Below are 27,852 nucleotides of genomic sequence, written 5' to 3'. Positions count from 1 at the left end.
CTGACCCCCCTTCCCACCTCCTCCTACCCGACAACTCTTACAGATTAGTCGTGAACTGACCCCCCTTCCCACCTCCTCCTACCCCACGACTCTTACTTTGCTCCACGCTGCTCACCTCAGGTGCTGATTCAGACTTTCTGTTTTCGATGCTTCTAGTTATGAAGCCCAGTTGCTCACTGTGAACTGTTCATGCCCTTGGTTTTCAAGCTCACTCGCCCCCGAATCTGTCATGTGCCCAGTAGATAGGCGGACCCCACCCTGCAAGAAATGTACTCAGCCCAGCCTGTGGTCGTGTCCACACGTTCCGCAAGCTCACTCACGCAGTCATTCAAGTGTCTGTGGAGCATCGACGGGGCTCCAGGAGCAGAACAAAGCTGATAATCTCTCACTGTTCAGTGGGAGCAAGGAGAAAACTCATCTCTTCATTAACAGTGTGACGAGCCAGTACCAACCATGACCGTGCAGTTAGGGCAGAACAATTAAACGGGAAAGATCTATTTTTGCTGCTGTTGCAGGAGGTCTTGTCAGGCTGTGAATGGGCACAACTGCCCATTTTCTTACATCGAAAATGGAGATGACAGTGGTGCTGTTGTAGGATTAAACGGGACACTATCTGTAAGACGCTTTGCCCAGTGCCTGACGCAGAGGAAGAGCTCAGTACACACAGGCTGTTCTCATTCTTATTACACATTAACTCAAGGTTAATACACCCAATACGAGTGCCCTCATGCTCCCTCTGCCCTTCCCACATCTTTCCTGTCCCAGATCAGGACACATTATCTTCCAAGCTACTCAGCCAAAAAGAGACTCCAAGCATCTGCAGCGGTCCTGTCTCCTTTCCTTGGCTCACGGCCCACATCCAGTCCAGCAGCAAGGGTGTTGGCTCCATTTTTGAAATAGGTTTTAAATATATTCACCACTTCTCAGTCCTCCCTGGCCCACCCTGTCCACAGTCTCGTCGCCTCCCCTTGGTTAACAGCTGAGATGTGCCAACTCCTCCACCTGCTCCTTAACCAGCAGATGGGAGAACAGCGCTTAAACAAAAGTCACATCAACCTATTTACTGCTCATAATCCTCCAGTGATTTCCCATCTTTCTAATGACCTCATAATCTCAGGGTCTGGCCCCAGACCTTCTCTCTCATAGATGTCTCGGCCCCTCACACACTCTTGGCTTCAGCCTCGTGGCCCCTCCTGTTCTTCCTCAAGCAAACGGGCCCCTCCTGCCCAGGACATTTGCACTAGTTACTCCTTCAGTCTGAAAGACTCTCCTCCAAATACCTAAAAGTCTTGCTCCCTCCTTCCAGTCTATTCTCAACGGTCAACTTCTCCCCAGGGGAGCGGGGGTATTCACCGACCATCCTAAATAAAACCACAACCCCTTCCAACCCTCTCTCCAAGCTGTTTCCTCACTGGCTACCTTGCTATGTGTTGACTTTATTGTCCCCCCATTGGAATGTGAGCCCCATGAGGGTGCGGGCCACTGTTCAGTGCTCTACAGTGTAGTGAAAGTGTTAGTTACTTAGCCATGCCCCACCCTTTGGGACCCCATGGACGGTAGCTCGCCAGGCTCCTCTGTTCGTGGGATTCTCCAGGCAAGAATAATGGAGTGGGTTGCCATTCCTGTCTCCAGGGGATTTTCCTGACCCAGGGATCAAACCCAGGTCTCCCACATTGCAGGCAGATTCTTCCCGTCTGAGCTGCCAGGGAAGCCCCTCACTACTCTATCCCCAGTGCCCAATACGAAGCAAATACTCAGTAACTGTCCAAGGGAAAGGAGGGAAGGAAAAAGGGGAGGGGATGCACTACTTCTTTTGCTTCGAACAACCCAGAAAAAAATCTAGGCTGATGCAGTGCGGAGCCTCACCTGGGCTCTAGGCTAGAGCCCTCTGTGCTTCCTCGGCAGGGAAGGGAATATTGTGGCGACTTGGGCACCTGTCCCTTCGTCTGTCACTCAGCACAGGTACAGAGGAGTCACTGTGAGTTCATTCATCTGCTGATCTTAGGCATCATCTTCACTGTGCCAGGGGGCAGAGGTAAACTTTCTGAGTAAAAAGCTTTGCCCAAGGTGAAGAGGAGCGCAGGGTTCAAGGTCAAGTCTTCCTTCTGGGATGCAAGTTCTTAAGGAGGCCCCTGGCTTTACTGAGGTCAGGGGCAAGGCCTGAGTGAATCACCCCATGCTCGCCCGCAGCGGGGTGTACATGGGTGGCACACACTCCCTGGCTGGGTCAACAGCCTGACAGATTAGACAGCGTGTTGAGCTGGGCGTCACGGGATACGGGTTTTAGTCCAGGTTCTGCTATCAACCAGGTCCAGGAGCTCCGCTCACAGCTGCCACAACCCTGTGAAGAGAGTCACTGCTCACCTTCTCAGGAGGACACCATCACCAAGGTCCCCACAGGCTCCAGAGTGTTTCAGACGAGAGCCTGACAAGGAACCGGTGGGGGACACTTGGTGGTGACGCCCGAGCTCCATATGCAATAGCTTTTCCCTTTTTGATTTGCTTTGACTCATTCATTCAACAAATGCTTATTGAACATCCACTCAGGTAACAAAGGCACATTTACAAAGGCTCTTACCTTCAGTGGGGGCCTCTTTCCTGGGTCTCTGTCTCCATTTTTTCCTTATCTCTGAGTTCTAACCCTCATACTCCTCCCTGGAAAGAAGCCAGGGACCTCTTGGGCCAGAAAGGTATTGGCTCCTGTGCCAAATGGTCAACACAGATGTCCTCTCGGGGGAGATGAGTGGCCTCCGAAGGCCCAGATGAAGTCTTCAGTAGACACCACACTCTGCAGCCCCATCGCATGACAAGTGGGCTGGGTGACCTGTCTCAGCGTGGACTTCAAAACACGCTTTAGGAGGGAGCAGGGCTGGGGCAAGGCAGGACGGCAGAGACTACAGATTTGCTGGAAACAAGCATAGTAGGGCCTCTGGGTTCTGTATGGACGGGTGGTCAGTGTTGCCACTGACTGCATGGCAGGAGGCCCAGGCGTGGCAGATGGCAGGGACACAGCCTCAATTACAGCTTCATTAAGGAATCAGGTGGGTTATAACTTTCAGCCTACAGCGTGGCTCAGCTGAACTGCACTGTCTTCTCCCCACAGAGTCATCCATGCAGAAGCAAAGAACTGCTGCTGAGCTGTCTGGCCTGTGTGCACATTTGGTAGAAAGAGAAACAGTGTGCTGAGGAGGTGTGCGTGGCCCACTGTCCTGAGAGTTTCTCCAAGGGTGCTACGCTCCAGCCCTGCCACCCTGCGTGCAGAACGTTCACCAGTTGCTTGTGGCCTCTTGTCCTTGGGTGAAGCTGCCAGGTGACTGGACTCTGGGTGGGTAAGTTGTCCCTGCACCCCCGCCAATGTGTTTCATCATAAAAGAACCTCCGGTTTTCTTTGCATGGGGCTTAATTGCTTGTACGCTTTCAATTAGGTTCTGGTTTCCCCTGCTTTCTCAGAGTTTATCTCAGACCTAACTCAGATTAAGGTGTTTTTTTTTTTTTTTTTTTTTTTTTTTAAGACACTGTACAGATACCCCTTCTCAGGACTGATTAAATCCACACTCCATCTGGCATTACAAAAGCTGTTTCAAGCCTGGATTCCTTCTCTGAAGTTATTTGCCAACAACCCATCCATAAATTAATGTTATGGTGTGTTTATTAGTTTCCAGGCCTTCGAATAGTATATCGATTCGGGGCAGAGGCTTAGCATCTGGTTTAGCTGAAGAATTTAATTTTCTACAAACCACAATCTAATCATATCATCTGGTACTCAAACAAACACAAATTCAGTGGCCTTTAAATGCTGATGACTGCACCAGGGCCGAGCCCAACTCAGTCTCCACCAGTCTGCCATGACAATGAGGGTGTTAACAACAACAAAAAAAGTCAATACAGTGGATTATTTAAAAGGCTAACTACATTCAGTTTAATGGACTGTCCATTTTTTCTGAGTTTATGCTCATCCTTTCTCACGTGTGTACCAACATTCTTTAAGATATTTTTTAACAAGTGTATTTGATAAAATAAAAATGGACAGGACTTCTCTGGTGGTTGTGTGGTTAAGACTCTGTGCTTCCACGGCAGGGCACATGGTTCAAGGAAATAAGATCCCACGTGCCACAAGGAGCAACCAAAAAAAAAAAGAAGACAGTTCTATGTGCCTCAAATTTTGTAAATCATTTTACTGATCCATGAACTCCAAAAGATAGGCTATCCCAGGCTAATGAAACATCTGGTGATTTTTAAAAAGATGGGACAGGTCCAGGCTTAAGACTTCCCCACCGCTTTCTCAGACTGATAAACACCCACCACTGTTTCTGAGGGGCCAGCGGGGAAGAGAAGCCAGCCTCACACACAGGCTTTGAAACAGAAGCAAGTCCAATGTCAACTTACTGGCAGGAAGAGACCAGCAGGGATGGGACTCCCCTTGCTTCAAGGTCTCCATGTTTCTGAGATGTCTGACTTCCCAAAAAACACTGTTATTGCCTTTCGAACTTTCACTCACTGGCATCACTTGACCTGTAGCTTTGATATGAAAACAAGCAAGTGCCCTTCTGTCCTGGGCCACACCAACCTTGAGGGATCGGGATGTGGCCTCCATTAGTGCCCTGGGCTCAGGGTGGCAAGCCTGTGACCCCTGGCTGCCCTTCAGGGCTGCCCCAGGGGCCCCTCTGATTTCCTCCCCTTCTTCCTCCCTGAACTGAGAGACCAGCCAGGGAAGCAGCAGGACTGTTTGCGGGCGGGGTGGTGGGAACGGAGGTTTGAAGGCATCTTCACTGGGCATGGCCATTTGCTGCTGTTATTGTTTAGCTGCTCAGTCGTGTCTGACTCTCTGTGACCCCACAGACGGTAGCCCACAAGGCTCCTCTGCCCACGGGATTCTCCAGGCAAGAATACTGGAGTGGGTTGCCATTTCCTTTGAGCTCCACCCAAGCCCTGTTAGGCTCATTCATTGTTAGAACTTTTAAACGGTGCCCTAGATGGGACCTGTCCATCTTGGCTGGCTCTTAGCTTTCATCCCTACATGCCTGGGACACCTCTCCTCTTCAGGGGTCCTAAGCCCTTCTTACCTCTGTCTTATTTCAACATGGATCCTTCTAACATCCTAGGCACCTGCCCATTGGTTCTAAACCTTCTTCAGTGTCTGCCCACAAGGCTTTGAAGCCTTGTGTACATAGAACTTCCCTGGCCCTCCCAAACCTACGGTAAGTGACCCCTGACCCCACCTGATGCATGACCTTCAACAGCACAACACCATCAGCTTCAAGGTTGGCCTGATGCAAAGGCAGAAGTTGGAAAGCCAACCAAGGTCTAGGTGAACGCTGTTTGTAGCTCTGTTAGTAATAAATTAGACCTCTTTGCACGTCAGCACATATCAGACTATCTCTGTTATTCTTAAAGAATGAACAATATTAGTGTTCTTTTATATGGTTATACACCTCAATTTAGGAAGCATCACTATGAACAAAGCTAGTGGAGGTGATGGAATTCCAGTTGAGCTATTTCAAATCCTAAAAGATGACACTGTGAAAGTGCTGCACTTAATATGCCAGCAAATTTGGAAAAGTCAGCAGTGGCCATAGGACTGGAAAAGATCAGTTTTCATTCCAATCCCGAAGGGCAATGCCAAAAAATGTTCAAACTACCACACAATTGCACTCATCTCACATCCTAGCAAAGTAACGCTCAAAATTCTCCAAGCCGGGCTTCAACAGTACTTGAACGGTGAACTTCCAGATGTTCAAGCTGGATTTAGAAAAGGCAGAGGAACCAGAGACCAAATTGCCAGCATCTGTTGAATCACAGAAAAAGCAACAGTTCTAGAAAAACATCTACTTATGCTTTATTGACTACGTCAAAGCCTTTGACTGTGTGGATCACAAAAAACTGTGGAAAATTCTTCAAGAGATGGGAATACCAGACCACCTTACCTGACTCCTGAGAAATCTGTATGCAGGTCACGAAGCAACAGTTAGAACTGGGCATGGAACAACAGACTGGTTCCAAATCTGGAAAGGAGTATGTCAAGGCTGTATACTGTCACCCTGCTTATTTAACTTGTATGCAGAGTACATTGTCCGAAATGCCGGGCTGGATGACGCACAAGCTGGAATCAAGATTGCCAGATATTGGAGAAATATCAATAATCTCAGATATGCAGATGACACAATCCTTATGGCAGAAAGCCAAGAGGTACTGAAGAGCCTCTTGATGAAAGTGAAAGAGGAGAATGAAAAAGTTGGCTTAAAACTCAACATTTAGAAAACTAAGATCATGGTATCTGGTCCCATCACTTCATGGCAAATAGATGGGGAAACAGTGGCTGACTTTATTTTGGGGGGCTCCAAAATCACTGCAGATGGTGATGGCAGCCATGAAATTAAAAGACTCTTGCTCCTTGGAAGAAAAGCTATGACAAAATTAGACAGAATATTAAAAAGCAGAGAAATTACTTTGCCAACAAAGGTCCGTCTAGTCAAAGCTATGGTTTTTCCAGTAGTCATGTATGGATGTGAGAGTTGGACTATAAAGAAAGCTGAGCACCAAAGAACTGATGCTTTTGAACTGTGGTGTTGGAGAAGACCCTTGAGAGTCCCTTGGACTGTGAGATCAAACCAGTCAATCCTAAAGGAAATCAGTCCTGAATATTCATTGGAAGAACTGATGCTGCAGCTGAAACTCCAATACTTTGGCTACCTGATGCGAAGAACTGACTCACTGGAAAAGACCCTGATGCTGAGAAAGATTGAAGGTGGAAGGAGAAGGGGATGACAGAGGATGAGATGGTTAGACGGCATCACTGACTCGATGGATGTGAGTTTGGGTAAGCTCCGGGAGTTGGTGATGGACAGGAAAGCCTAGTGTGCTGTAGTCCACAGGGTCACTGAGTCAGACATGACTGAGCAACTGAACTGAACTCAATCTCAATTTAACCGATCCTCTGCTGTTGCAAGACAAACATCCTTTCACATCTATTTTTTTCTGCTTGTACTTCTGCTCATGCAGTGGTGTGGGACTTGGCACACTGAAGGGGAACTTTTCCTCCCATTGGCAGAGCATGGACATCCTTTCTGCCAACTGGCCTCGTCGGTCATTGCTTCCATTCAGCAAGAGAGTTCCAGAAAAACACCTACTTCTGCTTTATTGACTATGCCAAAGACTTTGTGTTGATCACAACAAATTCTTAAAGAGATGGGAATAACAGACCACCTGACCTGCCTCCTGAGAAATCTGTATGCAGGTCAAGAAGCAACAGTTAGAACCAGACATGCAACAATGGACTGGTTCCAAATTGGGAAAGGAGTATGTCAAGGCTGTATATTGCCACCCTGCTTATTTAACTTATATGCAGAGTGAAGTGAAAGTTGTTCAGTCGTGTCTGACTCTTTGCGATCCCATGGACTATGCAGTCCATGGAATTCTCTAGGCCAGAATACTGGAGTGGGTAACTGTTCCTTCTCCAGGGGATCTTCCCAACCCAGGGATCGAACCCAGGTCTCCCACAGTACAGGTGGATTCTTTTAACAACTGAGCCACCAGAGAAGCCCATATGCAGAGTACATCATGGAGTCACAAAGAGTCAGACACAACTGAGCGACTGAACTGAATTACTGGCAGGATGGAGAATGTGTTTAATAGCGTTGTATTTCTCTATCCGTACATTTTCTTTCACTGTTCTTTGCTCATATTCTACTTGGGGGTACTTCACAAGTCTCAAAGGGGAAAAACAAACTTCAAATATAAGTGATATTAGTCTATTCCCTATACAGACATTTCTATTCATCGTTTAACCTTACTGAGCACATGTCCCAGGCGCTGTATTGCACATCATGTACACATGATGTACATCATCTCAGTACATCTTCAGAGCAGGCCTGTGGAGAACGCCTCATCTTCTCTATTTCACTCAAGAGGCTAAGGTTCAGAAAGGCTACTGGAAAAGCTGAGACTCATCTCCAAGCCTGCTGCAAACCTGAGTTCTTTCCAGACACCACTTCATTCTCTAGATAAAAATGCCTTCACATGATTGTAAGGTGTTCACAGACAGTAACAGAAGGCCACAGAAGCTAGAACAACAATGACGTAGAGGCGGAGATGGAGCGACATCTCCTTTCTTCATGGTCAAAACAGTTTGCTTGGTGGCAGAGGCGGGCATGTCATTCGTGGCTTCTCATCAGAGGTTTTGACCCCAGGACTCTGGCTGCTTGTGGCTTATTCCTATACAACTGCATCACGTGGTTCGGGTCTGATGGACAGATAACAGAGTCGTGAACTGTTGGGCTGCTGTGGGCTTAATTTTTAAGAAGAATCCTAATTTCTGAGCCCTACCCCCAGAGATCTGCCTCATTCATCTGGGGTGGCCTGGGCACCAGTATTTTGGGCAGCTTCCCAAGAGACTCTGGTTCACCACCCTGGTTGAGACCTGCTCTCCGACATCATCTCCACCAGCCCATCCAGCTCCAACGCCTACATTTTAGAGCTGAGACAGTGAGGCCCAGAAGGAAACGTGGCTTTCCCAAGCTCACCCTGCTGGTGAGTGGCAGCTCAGACAGGGGCATAGCTATGATGACTTCCAGTCAAGCTATGATGACTCCACCAAGCTGTGCACCGCCAGGGCCATCGCTCTCTGCCCTTTCAGAGGTGGTCCTGCTAATGGTATGACTTGTGGGTACAGATGTGGTTGATGATTTAACACTGTATCCATACAGCAACCTGAGTGTCTAGGTCTTATTTGCTCCTTTGCATCCATCCTCTGCTCCCTGGCTGTCTTGTGAGGGTCCCTCACTTCCCATGGCTGTGAGCCAGTTTCCTCTGTGCGTTTCCGTGGTGACTTCCCCGCAGGACCAATCTGAGCCACATCTCTTCTCATAAGCATCATGTTCGTGCTTGTCATACAGGGGCTGAGCGCACTGGGTTCCCCACCCTTCTGGTCCGTGCCATAGATGTGGGTCTTCATTTGTAAGAAAGCATGAATGCCAACCCTCCCCACACGTCCGCCTGCTCCTTAATGCCACAAGGCCATCTGTTCTTTGCTCACCACTATCTTCAGACCGCCTGACATGGCAGCTGCACAAAGCAGACACACAGGCCTGGGGATGGGGCACCCTCCCCTTAGAGAATTTGGGGCAGAACCCTTTTCAGACTCTCCCTTCCACCTCTAGAGTTTGCAGATCAGAGAACCCAGGCCCCAAAAGGCTCAGGGACCTGCCCAGAGTCACACCAGGATCTCAGTGGAGTTGATGAATGCATTCAAGACCGTCTGAGCTATCTGGGAGCCGTGGTTCATTGTGGATTCATACTTGGCTTTCAGAGAAGTGAACCTCTGCACGCCCACACACGGCAACTCCCACATCAAATCTCCTTAGGGTACCACCTGCAGCAAAACTTACAGATGTGCTCGCCAAAGTCAAGGGTGTTCCAGGGAAGGATGTGAGAGGTCTTGATGCAGCCGGCTTTATCTTCAAATTATGCTGACTCTCCTCCCAATCAAAGTGGAAAGTTTGATCTACAGGGAGTTTTAATTATTGATATTTTAATCTCCAGGAATACAGAAAGTAACAAACTGGAATAAAACCAAGGACAGCCTGGTAGCGGTTCCCAAGCGCGTGAAGGGTCAGAACTGCCCTCTAACTGGCATCATTTTCCCCATGTAGGCCCAACCCTCCCACTACGCCCCCACCCTGCTCTGGAGAGAGTGGCATTGCTTCCCACACGTGCCAACCTGGCCGTGGCTCTAGGAATGACAGCAGATGACAGCCCCAACGCCCTATCAAACTCCAACCATCTCTTCAGTCAAGTCACTGGATCTTCTCCTGCACTTAGGCTGCTGACCTCTCCTCCTTCCTGGGATCTGCAGCCCCCCAGCCAGGGCCCCTCCTCTCCCATCGCCCTGGGCCATCCTCCCCCCGCCCCCCGCAGGTGTCCTGTCGTGACACGTGTGCCGCTGTGTTGCTCGTGAGACTCTCAGCTCCATGTAATCAGGGCTGCGGCCCTCCTGGTCACTAACGCCCAGCTCTGCGGGGGCTGGGAGGACAGGTAACCTTCCTCCTTACTACTGCGTGGTGATGCCTTCCTGGAAACCATGCGCCAATCAGCTTGTTGAATCCTCACAACTCCAGGAAACGAGCACTGCAGCCTGCATACCCCAGAGAAGGGCACAGATGCTATGGTCCTGCTCCTCCTTCCCCAGGACGGAGGCCAGTGGATGCCTCGGGCGCCGACTTCAAACTCGACTCAGTCTGATGCAGAAGCTCCGTCCTTAATCACCGGGCCTGTGTGCCGTGGAACCCCAGTCCAGGCTGGTCCCTCCGAGTCCTTCACGCTCCCCTCCTCAGCTCATCTCCTCCCCAGGCAGGTGCTCTCCTATGACTTGACCCCTACGTGCCAGCAAGTCCAAATCTCTCCACAATCACCAGCTGCCCATCTGCTCGATGTGTCTGTACCCCACTGTTCAGATTCTATGGGTCCAAACAGAGGCCGTCTCCTCGTCAGCCCTAAACCCACTCCTTCTCCCGGATTCATCAGACGGTGGCCTCACTGTCCCTCCCACGGCCCAACCAGGGAACTGCAGAAATCAACCTCTGGCCTTCTATTCCGCTCAGCAGTACAGAATGATGTGTGCGAGCATACAGGTTCTGAAGAACACAATTCTAGTCACAAGTGCAAGAAAAATACAACAGGCATAACTTTAACAAAAGAAGCATAACACTGGACCAGAAGAGTCAAAACAACTTGAGAAAGAACAAAGTTGGAGGATGTACACTTCTTGTTTTCGAAACTTTAACACTTATATGATTCATTGATTTCTTGATAGAGGTACTAAGGCAATTCAGTTTTGGAAAGCACTGTCTTTTAAACTTGGTTCTGAGACCATTGAACATGCATATCAACTTAGATCCTTCCCTCACACCTTATAACAGTAATAATTTGACATGGCTCATAGATCTCAATGTAAGAGCTAAACTGTAAAACTTCTGAAATAAGACATGGGAGAAAAATCATTCGTCACCTTGGGTTAGGCAGAGAGATACAATACTAAAAGCATGATCCATGGAGGAAAAAAAACAATAAACTGGACTTCATTAAAAACACTCATACTTCAAAAGACATCATTAAGAAACTGAAAAGACATGTCACAGACTGGGAGAAAATATTTGCAAATCTTATGTCTTACAAAGGAATTGTATCCAGAGTATTTTAAGAATGCTTACTTTAAAAAAATAAGAAAACCCAATTAAACAAGTGAGCAAAAGATATCAATAGAGATTTCACCAAAGAATACACACGAATGAGTCATAAAAACACGAAGAGCTGCTCAACATCATTAGCCATTTGAGAAATGCAAATCAAAGTCACAGTGAGATATCACTTCACACCCACTAGAATGGCTTTAACCAAAAATACAGAACAAGCATCGGCGAGGACGTGGAGAAATCAGACCCCTCATACACTGCTGGTGGGAAGGTAAATGATACAGATATGATGGAAAAGAGTGAGGCAGCTTCTTTAAAAGTTAAACACAAGTTTATCATAAAAGCGAGCAACAGCACGGCTAAATATACACCCAAAGAAAATGAAAACAAGGCCAAACGCTTGGCACAAATGGTCAGAGCAGCGAGTGGAAATAACCCAAATGCCTATCAACTGGTGACTGGAGGGACAAAGTGTGATAGCCAGACAACAGACTCCTAGTCAGCAATAAAGAAGAAAGTGGATACTGACACTTGCTACCCATGGATGAACCTCAAAAAGCAAAAAGAAGTCAGATGCAAAAAACCCCACATATTGTCTGATTCCATTTCAAGGTCCAGAAAAGACAAATCAGAAAGATAGACGGTGGATTAACCGTTGCCTGAAGCTGTGGGTGGGAATGGATCCTGCAAATGGGGAAAAGAGCTTTTTGAGGTAATGGAAATGCTCTAAGATTGGTTTGCTGTGATGGCTGCATAACTCTGTAAATTTACTAAAAAATCACTGATGTGTATACTTAAATGGGTGAATTTTATGGTAGGTAAATATTTTCTTAAAATTGTCAGTGAGGGAATGGAAGTTCTAGACTCAGATTCAAGTCCTGCCTGGGTCTCTTTTCCTAGCAGCTGTGTAACTTGGGGCAAGTCACTTCAACTCCCTGAGCCTTAGTTTTCTCATATGTAAACTGGGAACTAAGGTCATACACTTCAGTTATTGGGAGAATTAATACGAGTAATATGCCGAGCACAATGCCAGACACACAGCGAGCATTCAGTAATGTTAGCTATTATCCTTAATTGTTATGATTACATTCAATCAATTATCAAGTTTCGCCAATTTTTACTTAGTAAATAGTTCTCAAGTTCATTACCTTTTCTTGGTAATTTCTCCCCTGGTGCTGGGATCCGTACCACCTTTTAGAAATAACACTTGTTGCAACTGTCCAAACATCCCCCAGGCCTATACCCCTAAATCCACCTCCACAGGGCACACAGGCCCCCAGGCCAGGTCTTTGCAGACTCTCCCACCCCATCCCAGACACACATGCCAAAGCGAGAACTTCCCCACACACGGCACGAGGCTGCGTGCATCCCTTCTCTACAAACGCCCCTCTCCCTCCCTTCAGTCCGTCTACTCTCTCTCCCGCACAGGCCCTCCCAGACCCTCCAGCACTGGGCTTTTCTGTGCCCACAATGGTCACCTGTACACGTCCCATCGCCAACATTGAACTGAGACACAGACTATAAAACACACCTCCTATCTTGAAGTATGAACCCAGCACCGTCCCAAGGCGACTAGTACACTGTAGGGGCTCAATGAAATGCTGACTGGTCAGGTGGACACCAGTGTGCAGCACCTTCTCGGCTTCTCCATGGGCTTCCTGACAGCTTGGGCCTCTTTTCAGCAGGTCACTTAAGGAAAAGTGACAGAAGTTATCCAGGAAAACGGAAATCCTCATAAGGCTCAATCTATTTGGAAGAACTGTTGTAAGAGGTGATGAGAGGAAGCACAGGGTCTGGCCTTGGGCTGAAGTCACTGCCACTTCCCACCACTGCCAGCAGTTCATCAGAACTGTGAGATGGCTGGGGATGTTCATCTTTCCAGTCGAAATGTTCCTAACTTACCCGAAATCAGTTTCGAAACTCTGAAAGGGGTCTGTTAAGAATTTTTGAGACAGCTCACAGTGGGAATATACACTTGATTAAAAAAAAAAATTTCCCCAGTTAGTTCTAACGAGCAGCAGGGGTCAAGATCCACTCTTATGAAATCTGTTATTTTTTCCTCTATTTTTCAGGATTCTTACTGATAAAATGGTGGCAGTTATGCTTAGATTTATCTATAACCGAAAACCCTTCTGAGAGTACAATTCACAAGTGTTAAATGGAATCCTTTGTCCTGTTCTCAACACCTTACGTCATTGTAAAAGTAAAGTCTGACTTATTAAAACTGTCTGATCGGTAAGTATTAATGTTACTATTAGAAATGAAATGTAAAATCCATTAAAGGACAATTAAAACAAACTGCCAAAACCAATCTTAAATAACCCACCATCAAGAGCATCCGAAAACAAAGGCGTGAATGTAAAAGATAACTGAGAATAGTATTTCCAGAAGATTAAGCTGTAGATCCTGTGTGAATAAAGCCCTATTTGTGGACCTGGAATGTTTTTCTCTAATCATAGAAAAAGAAAAGAAAAGAGATCTTAGCAAAATATTGACTAGGCATCACTTTTGTGCTTATGGTGTAACGAGCCCTGAGACAAAGATTGGAAATGATTACAAATATACAGGGACACTCACTGTGACATAAAACTTAGGATCTTAAAATGAAAAAAAGTTAAAACAATCACATCACATCCTGTAAACATCTATTTTTCTTCTTTGGAGCTGTCCCAGACTGAATCTCTTTTCCTTCTTTAGAGAAGCGTTCTGTCACTGATGGTGAAGAGGCTTAGGACCTGTCACCCCAAACCATGCCACTTTGGGGGTACAAACGATTTTTGAGCTGAAGTTATGAGTCCCTGAAACCCTTTACCTGCCTAAAAGCAGAGCCTTCCCAAAGAATGCAATTGTCATAAATCCCCTCCCCAGGCAACTTTATATATAATCTCCTCTTCTGGCACCCCACTCAGCCCCCAGGACACATGATCATTTCTCCTATCTGCTTTGCTGAAGGCCCATTTATTTTCTAGAAAGTCATTTGCTTTTACGTAAGTGCCCTTTCTTCCCCATCCCTCCCTTTCCCCAGCTAAGCTGGGTGGAGAAACCCCAAGCTAACCCTCCCCTGGAGCACCTCATCACTGGATCCCGTGAAGGCAGGGCACACGTGCGAATGGCCTTCTGGCTGCTTTTCTCCTACTTGTCTGTCCTTTATCTGCCCAATCTATGAGGTCTGGATGGAGAACCTAGAGGGCAGGAGGAAAATGCATTCTGTTCCTCCCCTGTATGTCTGGTTTGACAGGATAGGCATCTATCGGCTCCCAAAGCTGTCTTCTGTTTTAAACATCCTGGAAACATAAGCACCTGAAAGAGCTGAAGTTTTAAAACTCTTTGAGACACTAGGTCTAGTTTAATTTTTCAAACTATTAAAAAAAATATATAAACTATATCAAAGTGCTTACTGTGTTAAGCAAAACTGCTATGAAGAAAAGACTTAACAGTGGTAAAATATTTACCTTGTATATATCTAGAGAAAAAAATGAAGATCCTTACCAGATTTTTTATAAATATACTTAACCTCCTATATGAATATTATTCCATCTTTTAACATTTCATTATTTATATTTTATTAAAAGATAAATTTGAAAAAGTAAAAGTGGATGGTGGCAAAATAATTTCAAATTAAATTTTCCTACTTGAAAAACCAACAGCTACATTTCACAATGGAGGAAAACTGAAAATAATTCCTTATTGCTATTAAAAGGGCTTCCCTTGTGGCTCAGCTAGTAAAGAATCCGCCTGCAATGTGGTAGACCTGGTTCAATCCCTGCCTGGGTTAGGAAGATCCCCTGGAGAAGGGAAAGGCTACCCACTCCAGTATGCTGGCCTGGAGAATTCCATGACTATATATGTCCATGGGGGTAGCAACGAGTTGGACACAACTGAGTGAATTTCACACACTAACAGACTTGTAAGCTATTAAAAATGGCTGATTAAATAAAGGAGGGTGATACGGTTCTAAATACAGAATTACTGGAAGCTAGTAAAGCATGTAACACAGAACTGCAATATATATAGTCATGGAGGCAAATACCGGGTCATATCTACTCAGTTAGAAGTGAACAAGGTTTAGAAAAATCAGAGATACCATATGAACAGAGCACATAAAAGACACAAACAAAATATACTTCTTGAGCATGTTAAAAACAATCACATCAAAAAAAGTATACAGATAAAAAAATGTCATAGATGACATAAGAAAATAGTGTGTGTATATATTTTTTGCATATATATATATATAAATCTACAGTATTTACCACTGTTGATATATATATATTTTGAAGCAGCTTTGATGCTGCTATCATAAACTAAATTGTACAGCTTGGATTATTACAAGTCACAGAATCAAGGTTTAAAATTGGAGTTCACATCCCCAGCTACATTTTTATATACATTTATTTCTCAGCTTCCACATGATCTGGGTCGGGAGTCTTGTGGTATTTGGATTTTGTCGGAGTTTCTGTGCAGTGCTCAGCTGCTAATACACTGCATTTGTTTTGCCCTTTAATAACATCATTACCAAGTTGATTAAAATTACATTAGACTCATTATATACATAAAAAATATTGTCACATTCACTAGCTAAACAAATGTTACTCTCATTTTATAACATATACTTCTGTACCTTGAAAGCTTAAAAGCCCCAATTTACAAGAAGAACCATCAGTGTTAGGTTTTCTATTCTCTACTGTTCGAACAAGAGCAAGGTAAGGGTGAAAACAAGCTCTCCAGTGAAACCCAAAGACATACTTTCTTGGAGTGCCCAAAACTTGGTCGCTGTTTTGGTCATTGTAGTGTAAAAGAATATTCTGAAATACATTGCTGATTTGTTACCATGAAACTGAACTTTTTTCACTGAACCAACCAACCAAAAAAAAGATTTCTGAAAAAATGATAGCCACGCTATTTAAAAAAAAAAAAAAAAAAAAAAGGACCAAAATCTGAGATTCCTAGTAATAATTAGGATCATTTTTTACAATTTTACAAAGCAATAATTTAATGGCCTAAGAGCAGCAATATCCACTGACTACATTCTTTAAAGGAAGAGGGCGAGGAAAAGACCATGTAAGTATCTCCCTGCCCTTTGTAGGGAGGTTTCACAGGAATTTAAGGGACAGAAGTAAGAAAGGACCATATTATTAATCCTGCTTTCAAATGAATTTCAAAGCAGTTGGTTCTGCTATGAGTGACTGGTGATCGGTAACTTGCAACTTCAGCTGGCATCCACTGGAGAGTTATGCACACACTTCCTGGGCGTCTGGCAAGCATACTCTGCTCTGAGCTTTGTAGGAGTCAGACCAGAAAAAAGGGCACAGACACACAAAAGCTGACTTCTCTGTGAACATGAACACACTGCGTGCTGCACTTCTGAAAACAAAACTTAAACTGCACTGATTTTTTTAAGCACCATTAAGTGGTTAGCCTTTCTCTCCAATGTCTTTAATTTTCAGACTGAAAGCTGAATGAGAAAGCTGAGCATTCCATGAGATGCTGAATCAAGTCAGGGCAAACCCTCAAGTCACTTTAGGACCTGGGTTAAAAATAAAACGAGGGGACGTGGCGGTGGACGGACAAAACCTGACTAAAAGATAAGTTAGGGAAAAGGAGAATAAATTATTCCATGGATCTAGATTAAAAGTTCTTTTAACATTTTTTTAGTTCTGTGTTTGACTGTATATGGGTAGATGCCTATATAGTAGCTATTAAAAAACACATACACTAGGTAGAGCCTTAAAAATATCTATTCTACTGCTTTTCAGTGCTTTGTAACATTACTCAAAATAGAATGGGCTAAGAGAGTACAGATGTTCAGATTTTGGAGAAAGATATTAATGAAACTGTGCGTGCATCCCTAAATGCTATTGCTATGTTTCCAGGTTAAATTCCTTTTAATGGGTTCGGTGATGATGCACGTTAAAAGCTCATCTTTAAGCAGCATCTAGGTGGGGATGAAATCACTTCCATATATTCTTATTACTGACATACATGAGAACTGTGCGAGTTCTTTACAATCGTATAAAATACTGCTTTGGCAATTATAAACATAGCAATTCAGGTCTCATACGGTTTCTATTCTCTTGTCTGCAGCAAGTACAAATGAATTCTTACAGCAATACTGACTCCTGCATAGAGAGTCCATCCCGATTTCTGTAGTGATACGCTGGAGGCGAGGGCCCTGAATACTGAAACCCGGGTGAAGTGGCGTCTTCCAGAGCTGGGGAAGTTCTATACCGCACTGGACCATCTACGGAGACTGAGGGGAGTGAGTGGTCCTGATAGGGGGCGTGGTGAAACGTGGGGTGTCTTGGGAAACTGCTCAAGTGGCCACGGTTGACATCTCTTGTCCACGGCTGTCCGTGCATCTCTGGTCTCCACGTGTAACCAACTTCTGACCATTTTCTGTTATCTGGCAAACAATCCCCTGGAGGAAGGATGAATCTCCCATTCTTTGGGGACCCTGAATTGCCCGAATATCCGCCGGCACCAAGATCAACAGGGAGAACTTCTATTCGACTCGACGGCTGGACCAGAGGAGTCGGGCGGCTGTAAGATTTCTCTGGAGAAGCACTGATTGAAAGTGTGGAGCCGTAAGGTCTCCGGGAAGGATTTGTGTGTGCCCCGGGGGGAAACGGGAAGCTGCTGTTGGCGGCGGGGACCCGTTTTGGAGAGCTGCCCTGGTAGGTGGGGGGGTTACTGTACGAAGGGGGGTGCGCAGGCCCGCGATCTTCCCCGTCTGGCAGGAACGGGTGCTGGGCGTAACTCGAAGGCAGGACTTTGAAGGCGAACTTGGGCGGGGCTCTGGACGGGCTGGCGCCGGGCTCGGCGGGCCTCCGGGGGCTCTGTGCCCGCGCGCGCTCCAGCGCCTCCTCCACGGCGCCTCCCGGACCGTCCTCGGGCACGTTGTCGTACTGAGAGGCCGTGGAGCCGCGCTTGCCCTCATCTGCGTCCAGCACCTTCGTCTTCTGCCTCACGTGGGGAGCCCGGGGGTCGGCGAGCGCGGGGGGTGCGGCCCGGCTCCGGCCTTCCACAGCGGACTTGGCGGTCTTCTCCAGAACCGCGGCCTCGGAAGGCTTGTGCCATCGGGGCGCGAACTCCTTCCGGGCGCGCGAGGTGGCGTTGCTGTTCTGATTGGCCGCCGCGTGGTTGTACTGCCCGGAGCCGTCCTGGGCGCCCGGTGGGAGTCTCCTCTGCGCCTGCGCCTCCGCCTCGTCGCGAAGCCGTTTACCCTCCTCGTCCGACGACTTACGCCGCTGCTGCCTCGCCCTCTCGGGGGTGCCGGTCCGGCGTGGGTGGGGTGGGGAGGGCTCGTGGGTCTTGTGGGGCGAGCCGCTGCCTCTCCGACCGCCAGGGTGGGGACTCGACCTGCCCACGCTCCTCTGTCCGTTGCTCAGGTGAGTAACACCAGCTGACTGACCTTCAGGGGGAAGCTGCCCCAAAGGTTTCTTTGGAAATTCATCCTCTTTGCCTAAAGGGAAAGACACATTCATAAGTGCCATATGTGCATGAGCAAACAGTACCAAACCTAAGACTTACAATCAATGAATTTCTGCTTACTCTTCACTTGCACACTCAACATGCATACCCACAACAGAGACATGCAACATTTTAGTAGCTTAGGAGAAGCATTTTTTAGAGAGATTGACATGAAAACATTCCAAAACTCAAAAGTCTTATTAGACAATGTGCAGATTGGAAGATTTTATATATCCTTATATGAGTAGTAAGAAAAAGTGATAGTGACTCAGTAGTGTCCCACTCTTTGGGATTCCATGGACTGTAGCCCACCAGGCTCCTCTGTCCAGTATTTCCCAAGAATACTGGAGTGGGTAGCCATTCCCTTCTCCAGGGGATCTTTTGGACCCTCAGATCAAAGCTGGCAGGCAGATTATTTACCGTCTGAGCCAACAGGGAAGCCCCATGAGCAAGGATCACAGAATTGTATAAGATGATTATTAAATTTTGTTAAGCTATTACCTTTTTCAAAAATGCAAAGCTGATATTCTCATTTCTATTCCTAAAACAATCTTGCAGGTCAGTAGTTCAATGTCTTACTATTACATTCCTTCCACTTAAGCATTCCTCAACTAAAAGAGTTTAGACTCTCAGTAAAATAGTTTCTATCAACTTCAAGCAAGTCTGCCAAGTTTAAAGGTCAACTGATGACCAACTGTGGCTCCAAGTTATACCCAAATCACTCATTATTATTCTCTCAAGTAACTTCACAGGATAAAAAGAAACAATATTCTGTACTTCCAAATTAATATTCTAACAGGGTCCTACTTTAAATGCAAAAAAAGGAAAAAAGAAAGAGAAAATCATATTAGATACTTTTGGTTTTACATTTCAAATAACACCAGAAAATTAAAGAGGAATTAAAGGAATGCGCATTTAGTAAACAGTGTGTAAAAACAATCCACCATAATATGGACACCCATAAATACCATCTTGAAAAGATGACAGACTTCACTTGTAAAAATTCCAAAGTTTAAGATATATGCTTTCTACCTGTCACTACAAAATCATACATTCTCACTTAAAAATAAGTTGTTTCTCTCTTCAAATGTCCCCCCCACCTAACAAACGGTTAGGAGGAAGCCATGGGTCCACAGTTGTGAGCAGGCAGATGCCACCTTGCTTTCATGTAGCTCGTGGTTTAGGTGATGATAACTATTATTTACCCACATATCATAATTTTAAGATATTAAAAAAGTTCAATGAGCTTTTCCTTGGAAGGGAGCGGAGAATGATGGTAAATAACCTTTAAATAGATGAGCCACCAGACTCAGAGTTACTGAGCTAAAAATAAACTTTGTGTTTCCCTAATTCAGTGGGTTTTTTTAACTTTTTAAAAGGAAATTCTCCTTCTCTAACCAACTCTCATATGAAACTCCAATAAATAAAAAAATATAAACAAAGCTGCTCTAGGTAAAGTGGAAGGAAGAAGTAGGGAGGAAAGAAGACTAAGAGAGAATTGAACATCTGGGGAAAATAATACCACATCATATCCTGTCCCTATGTTCTCATATCCAGAGATTTCCATCCTGAAATCTTCCGGATACATAAAAGGCATGCATCAGCAAAGACTAATAGGATGCATGGTAAAATGCAGAATTGCAAATATAAGGCCTGTATTTCTCAGGAAAAGGAATGAAAAAATGAGGAAGTAATAGACTGAGGTGGTAATTTCATGCCTGAAGCAAAATGGAAAGGTATGTGTTATACATATGAGGGATTTTTAATTTTTCAATATAAAGGGTGAGAAAAGTATTCACCTTACACTTAACACTACTTTATATTCAAGCCAATATACACATTTCTCTAAGAAGAGACATTAATATTCTATGCATCTACACATCATATTAGAATTAAAAGAAAATTTTAGCATGTTCCATTTACTGAATGGTCAGGAGGCCAAAATCCACACCGGGAGGGAAAAAATCTGCAACTGTTTTAAAACATCCAAAAAGTAGCTTCTTAAAGGTCTTTCACGGTCACCCATAATACATCTCCCTTTCACCTTAGGAGTGGATAACCGGCTCAAAGTGCAGTCCTACTTATTTTGCAGTCTAGTGTCTAAAATAGTAACAGAATCACAACTGAGGTTTTGACAGAATGTCCACTCATTCATATGTAATTAGTCTTAATTAGAGTAATGATGTTATCACTCAAATAAACAGTACAGAGACATAACAGTAATAAATACCCAAGATCTATATAGCTAAGAAACTAGATATAGCAGGATTTGGAGGGAAAAAAAAAAATTCAGTGCAAACAAAAGGACATGATGTCTATAATTAACTGCTGAATGTCAGTCTCTCACTAGGAACGAGGACTCTAAGAGGTAACGATGGATACCTCAACTTAACAAAGCTATTTAGAGGATACAGCCCTTAGCTCCCATAAAGATTGTAAGTAGGAAAAAAGGAGAGTGCTTTGAAAGGAGCAATAGACAAGCATATAAGAAAGAGCCTTCTAAAACCTAGGTGCTTGAAAACCCTAACTCCTCCCCATATTATGGATAGTACTGAAGGTTAAGCCAGGGGGCCTACGCGGGAGGGTCAGTGTGTTCCCAGGCACCAGGGCCGGACCGCAGTGCTGGGGTCTGCACAACTTAGAACAGCGCGGGACAGCAGCTCCTGTCCACAGGGACCTGTGACCGGGGAGCGGGCAGGGCCGTGACTCCGCACCCACTTGTGTCCTCTACCAGCAGTCGCTGACGGATTCCCGTGACTGACCCAAGCCCTCTGAACAGCGCAAATCCTCAGCAGTTCAAGGGCAAGCAAATGTACACTTGCTCACGTTTCTAAGGGCCTCCGTGGCAGTGGGAAGGGCCCTGTCTCTCAAGAGGAGGGACCTAGGAGAAGGAAGGGAAAAAGGGGAGGGGAAGGATGGGCCAGAATCAGGGAGAATAATGGGGGCGATGGGGCGGGGAGATATCCACAGCAGAGCGTTGGGCCTCCTGAGGCCGCTGCTGGACTGAGTGAGGCCCAGGACTCATCTGGCAACCATAGCAGCAAAACCCAGGGGCCCTGCGCCCAGGAGAGCTGATCTCTGTGTCTAAGTACAGGATCAGGAGAAAAATATTCTCCGACTTCATTATAAAGTGATTCCTTTCTGAAGCACATACACCATTGTCTCATGTGCTGAAGTACATATACCATTGTCTCATGTGCTGATAAATATTCTCTGCCCTTTTCCCACACAAGTAGATCCGTATAAGCATTAAACATTCTTGGACAGTATCTTTCACAGATTCAAACTATTCAAACTATGCAGCGCCCCCCCACCACCCTGCCCAACGTGCCTAATACACACTCTGCTGCATTTGGTCTTTGGTTTAAATATCTCCTTTCACACCTAAGCAACGGGGTATAACTAAAAGATTCAAGCATAATTGATGTCAAACAGATGGCTATAAATAGGCAATAAGTATTAATATTTATTATCCATACTTTCATTCTGGACTTCTTTTCAATAGACATGACATTGTTTTCTGCTCACCTCACTTTAGCTCCTTGCCTAAAATTCTGTTCTTCACTTCCTCCCCTGAAAACCAGGAGTTTAAATGAAGAAGTGGGAAAGCAGCATGATTCCCATCACACACAAGACGGACGCTTCTGTGAAAATACCACGCTAATGACACTTTTCACTAGGGTTCCATCACATAAATGGTAAATATCTTTATGCCACTGCCAAGAATTAGACTACTCTGCTCAAAAAAAAAAAAGGAACTGTAACTTGATATATTTCAGAAAAAGGCAAAAAGTTTCTTATTTTTCTTGAATAACACTTTTTTCTTTAAAACAACAACAAAAAGAACACTCCTTAGCATCCCTTAAAAAAAAAAAGGGGGGGAGTCTTTTTAGTCCCTTCTGGCTGCTCTATCTTCCATCATACTCAGGTCTCTGTCACCACCCAGTGGACACCACACGCAACTACAAGTCCCTCAGCCGGCCTGCCTCGGAAGACCGCAGCGGCTTTCTGTATCCAAGCAGAGAACATCAGCCCGGAGAATAACCCAGCTCCGGGGTCATTTATCCACCCCCATCTCCTCTATCTCTGTCTACTGTAAAAAGATCTTACAAACTACCGCCACCAAGTTTCCTCATGTGTAGACTGGGGCTGAGTGTTTTGTAAAAGTTATTTGAGGGATTAAATGAGACACTGTGTGGAATGTGGCACAGAGCAGACACTCAATAAACATTAGCTGCTAGTTAGACGCTAAATCAGTCCATTCCATTACACAGGTTTGGATATTTTATTCTCATGTTTAAACAGTTCTGTTATATATATTTTTTCTATTAATGTATGTGTCTTTTACTAAAACTTGTTTTAAACTTTTTAAAAGTAGGTAAGTCATTTAAAAATAAATATTGGAATAGCAAGAATATAGTTAGTAACTGTTACTCCAAATGCATTCCCTGTGACAGGAAAGAATCAGTAGAGAAGGACAACACTACATGAGAGGAGGGACCTCCCGGAGCAGGGCGCTGGCCTCACTGGGCCCAGGCCCACACGCCACCACTGCAGTGACGGCTTAACTTCTGGTGAACCCTGATGACGCAAAACAAACCTCAGCGAAACACCGATTAGACTCCTTGCGCTTAAATAACTAAAAGCAAAGCATCTTGGTTTTTAGCAAAAGTGTGTTCTGAAAACTTTCTACTGTGCTCTCTCTGCATTTTGTTTTTTCTTTCCCTCTCATCCAGTACTACCCTTCATCCACCCTTCCCTATTTACCCTGTTTCTAGCTCTATTATGACTCTATTCATACTCTATTGTTGCTGCGTAAATTCTGGGTCTCCTCCGTGCACCCTGAGAACAGAAGGAATGTCTTTTTAGTTGTTAAATCCCCAACACAGCACCTAGCAGAAAACCTAACAGGAGGCACTGGAAGATGTTTTGGAATAAGTGAATAAAATATATTATCTACACTGCAGCATACTGCGAAGAACCAGGGATGAGCAGTCAGGAACCTGAGACTCGGACTCTGCTATCTGCAGCTTCTGCGGGCTTCATGTTTATTAGCATTTTAGTATCAGTTTCCTCTTCTATAAAATGGGACTTCTACTTGCTCCAGTACCGCATGTGGTTCTACAAGTGATGGTGAAAGTAAAGAGTGCTGATTGTTATGGTAACTTAAGCCATGGTTAACTTCTGTTGAAACAACATTATCTATCTATTAAACTTCCTAATTTTCCAACTAGGAGAGGCAGATTTAATGAATATTTGCTCTTTCTTAAAATAATGAAGCCGTAAGCAGCCAACAAGACACTGATTTACATGATGTCATCACAAGTATGCAGACGTTTTCACAGCGATCGGCCATGTTAACTGCACAGTATCTCCTGATCTTAACTGTAAGTTATACATAAAGCATCTGGCTATTTCCTTACCAGGCTCTGGAAGGTCGAGCTTTGCCCGCTTCAGTTCTGCCATAGAAATCTGGAGCTGCTCTATTACAAAGTCATCTTCGAAGAAAAAATCCTTTGCCAAGGTCTCCTGAAGAAATTCTACAAGTTCTTCCATGGACAATCTCATAAGATGTTCTAAGAAAAGATGAGAAAAATATACAATGGCTACTTTAGGTTGAGAAGAAAACGTATTTTATTCGATGTCTATTTTTAAGAGTGCACCACATACAACTTCCAAATAGCCTTGTGACTATCACCAAAACTCAGTTAGTACAAAACTGTTTCCTGATATTAAAGCACAGAGAAAAGCAGTTCACAGAGAAAAGCAGGTAGCCTCGGGGGACTGGGGAAAGGTGAGTGCTGCTAAATACCTTCTCACAGGTGTAAGAATAACCATACCTGGGTATTATTTTTCCCCAGAGCATGAGCTCCTAGAGACCGGAGACTGACAAAGACCACCCAGGATGATGTATGTGTTTTCCTGATAACAGCTGTGACTGCCACAGGCATAGCCACTTCTAGGTCTGTATTTTAACTGTCTCAGAGTTTTTCAAAAATCTCGGAGGCAAGAATTCTACCACTAAACCACCAATGCCCCTCTCTGAATTTCTTGAAAATCTGGATTATTAATTTTATCTGTATTGATACTATGCCAGTGTCCTACAAGCAGATGTGTGTACATGCAGTTCAACTTACAGAAGTAAATGACACTTTACACATTATTCACCTCTTTGCTTTCCCCCAGTCAATGGTGTGTATCACTGATACCTCTCACTTCAACAAGTATGATTGTATGCTGTCATTATTAACAACTGCATAAGAATCCACTGTGTGTATGCTCTAAATTTATGAATAATTGGTCTTCTAATACTGGGCATTTAGGTTGCCTTTTTTTTTTTTACTGTTTAAAGTCACAGTGTGATTTTTCTTTTTTAAATAACAATGCCTCTAAATATTGGTAAGGGAATCAGGAAAAAAACAAGAAAAAATCTTAGGAGCCTCAGGTAACTATTGGCCCAGAAGCTTTATATGATGAAGGAACTTCATATAAGTCCTTGATCTCTGTCTTCCTAATGAAGAAAGAGTACACAACAGCAAAGGCTTTCCAGAGTTTAACCTAATGATAGTAGGATTTAAAGTAGTTGTTGTGTTTAAGGTTAATTTACAAAGAGTAGAGGAACTTTTTACTTGTCAAAATTAATCAAGAGTCGTAAGTGAAACACAATTTAAGAGGAGGGAGAGAGTTATGGGGCTTTCTCACTGCTAAAGGAACGTTCAACTGCTAAGTATATACCTTAACACAGAGTATGCTTCTGTTCTACATCTTGGTCAGTTCATAATCCAGAGAGAAGAGAAGGGCATGGTGGGGAGAGGGGAGGGAGGGAGACTGACTGACTTCCTGCGGTTATGACCACAAATCTGAGTTTTGGGAGGCAGTTCACTGCCAAACTGCTTCATCTTAGGGCTGTGGTTTGGTGTTGGGGAGGCAGGGACGTGAACCTCAAGACTTCTGAATCCTCTTCTCTCAGAGTAAACAACACAGATGTGATTTTAAAGTTTCAGTCTTATCTAGAATCTGAATAATCTGGTGCTCCTGAAGACCATGCTTTTCAAGTAAGCAATCAAACCATTTCCTATCAAAGTACCAAGGACATTCTTAGAACAAAGCCACAGCGGGGAGGAAAACTAGAGAACAGGACCCCAAGCACTCAGCTAATGTGTCACTGAGCTGGGAAACTGAAGAGATGACCATTCAAGAACAAGGCAAGCGGGCGGAGTATACAGTGAGCGTGAACTCAGGCTGTGCCGCAGGCGGGAGGTGCTGCCTGAGGGGCACCCACGTGAGCTTCTCTTCCCTTCTCTGCATGGTCACAAAAGGAGTGCCTAAGTTTTAAGGGTAGTTTAAGACTTTAAGGTGAATAAGGTCCCTCATATTCATAAAGAGCAACTCTCACTTCTTGACTTTCAGAGTAAGGCACAGCATATCCTATTTACCAAGCCCTTGCGATATTGCAACTGAAGGCCTTTTGCTACATTTGGACAACTGTGGGCCTGGAGGGTACTTGCTACAGAGGCCACAAAGCAGCCAGACAGGGAGATAGGGGGAGGGTCCCCAACTCTGGTCTATGGCGTGGGGCTGGATGCTCTTTTCCTGGTGAAGCAATCACAGAAAACGCCCTCTGTAGACCTGTTAACTAAAGGGCCTGGCTTCTTTGGTCTCTCCCTTTTCGTACTAAACTTATCAAAGAAAAAAAATAAATAAATAAGGGACATCCCCCCCACACACACACCATGGAAACAAGTAACTAGTAGGAATATTAGTAGTAGTAAAACCAACATACTACATTCAACTTAAATGTGAAGATGAAACTGACACAGAGAAAAGAATTAAGAGTTTTGCAAGGAGTAAGCTTCTAGTCACGACGAAGAACCAACGAGGGAAAACCACCAACTGAAGATAATTTCTTCACTGATTTTAAAGAATTTTTAAACTCATTACTAAAAAGAAATGACCTTGAAGTTGGGTGGGTAACGAGAAGTCAAGATTTAAAACAAGGCTAGCTTTTGTGAAATCTTTATAATTAAATGCTTTCTTACTTCTGTGTAATTTTAAGATTGTGTAAGACATAGCAGTAAGAACTCGCTCTCCTTCGAAGATATAGATGTCCCATATTCTGAGGTTTAGTGTAAAGGGCGTCTATAATTAAAAACAAAACAGAAATAAGATGAACAGTTTGTCCTCGTCTGGTATTTTTAATTTTATGATTGGACTTTTAAAATAAACACTCACCCGATCAAGGAAACATTGAAAAAACCATTTCATTGTGTAAAAACTTGTGTAGACTTCTTGAGAATCCTGGAAAAAACAAAAATTTCACAATTTCTGGATTGCTGCACACAAAACATGACAATATAATAAATACTAAAAGTTAGGCAGGTTGTTGGAGGCAGCTGTCACAGCTGAACAAAACCATTCATTACGAATCTCCTCTGTGCTGCGGTATTTCCACTTTTTCTCTTCTGACTCTCTCTTCTTCCTCAGTTGTACTTTTGAAAATCACCCTGAGAATAAACCCCTCATAAGATAAGACTGTAATACAACACTTTGATTCTCTTTTAATATATTCTAAAAGGAAGCATCGTTGCTTTACTAAATTACTGTATTTTTTCAGAGGAGTATGCATGTGATTCACTGAGGACGAGTCTGTATGATCCTTAAAATATTTTAGTGCAAATACTTTAGTGCAATTAAAAAACCTCCTAAATCACTGAGGAATCACATACCCTTAAAAACTATATTGTTTGTATTATTATGTATCAGCTTCAAAGGCGACTGATGCTATGAGTTAGGGCTGTGATAGTTCAGCGGTACTAAATTCCACCAATCTAATGTCCTGTGAGCAACTGGAACTGCTCAGTAAATGAAATGGACGAGACTGTACACCAATAGAGTAATGGGGACCAATGGCTGCACTCAAGGCTTCTAGCTTTATTCTTGGTATAGGTGGGTGTAAGTCAAGGTCATATCTACCTACCAAGTGCTGCTTAAGCTTGGACAAAAATTTATTCAGTATTTTTTCATGATGTTCTTGAAACCTCAAGAGTTTGGGAAAACCATGGACAAAAAATCCTAGAATACAAACATAAAAACAATACTTCATAAATAATAACAACAGAAACCCCTAGTTTAAAATGCAACATATTTCTTTTATCTTTTAGCTGTTAACAACAATAAAAACAAACCTAATAGTTAC

General features: G+C 44.3%; 1 protein-coding gene across 12 annotated transcripts in view; it reads right to left on the bottom strand.

Moving 5' to 3' along the window:
- Positions 1–10,654: 10,654 nt before the first annotated feature.
- USP6NL (USP6 N-terminal like) overlaps positions 10,655–27,852 on the bottom strand; it is a 139,518-nt gene continuing 122,320 nt past the window's right edge. For all 12 annotated transcript variants that reach the window (XM_070800729.1, XM_070800736.1, XM_070800731.1 and 9 more), the window contains 5 exons: positions 27,634–27,728; positions 26,889–26,954; positions 26,696–26,795; positions 24,080–24,232; positions 10,655–18,648 (listed from right to left, as the gene is read on the bottom strand). In XM_070800729.1, coding sequence (XP_070656830.1) covers positions 17,288–18,648; positions 24,080–24,232; positions 26,696–26,795; positions 26,889–26,954; positions 27,634–27,728 — 1,775 coding nt within the window. In that variant the 3' untranslated portion in view covers positions 10,655–17,287. The remainder of the gene's footprint in view (positions 18,649–24,079; positions 24,233–26,695; positions 26,796–26,888; positions 26,955–27,633; positions 27,729–27,852) is intronic.

Source organism: Bos indicus, chromosome 13 (genome assembly GCF_029378745.1).
Source record: "Bos indicus isolate NIAB-ARS_2022 breed Sahiwal x Tharparkar chromosome 13, NIAB-ARS_B.indTharparkar_mat_pri_1.0, whole genome shotgun sequence".
NCBI classification, from domain to species: domain Eukaryota; kingdom Metazoa; phylum Chordata; class Mammalia; order Artiodactyla; family Bovidae; genus Bos; species Bos indicus.
The sequence above is the reverse complement of the archived record's forward strand: the minus strand, read 5'-3'. Positions and strand labels throughout refer to the sequence as shown.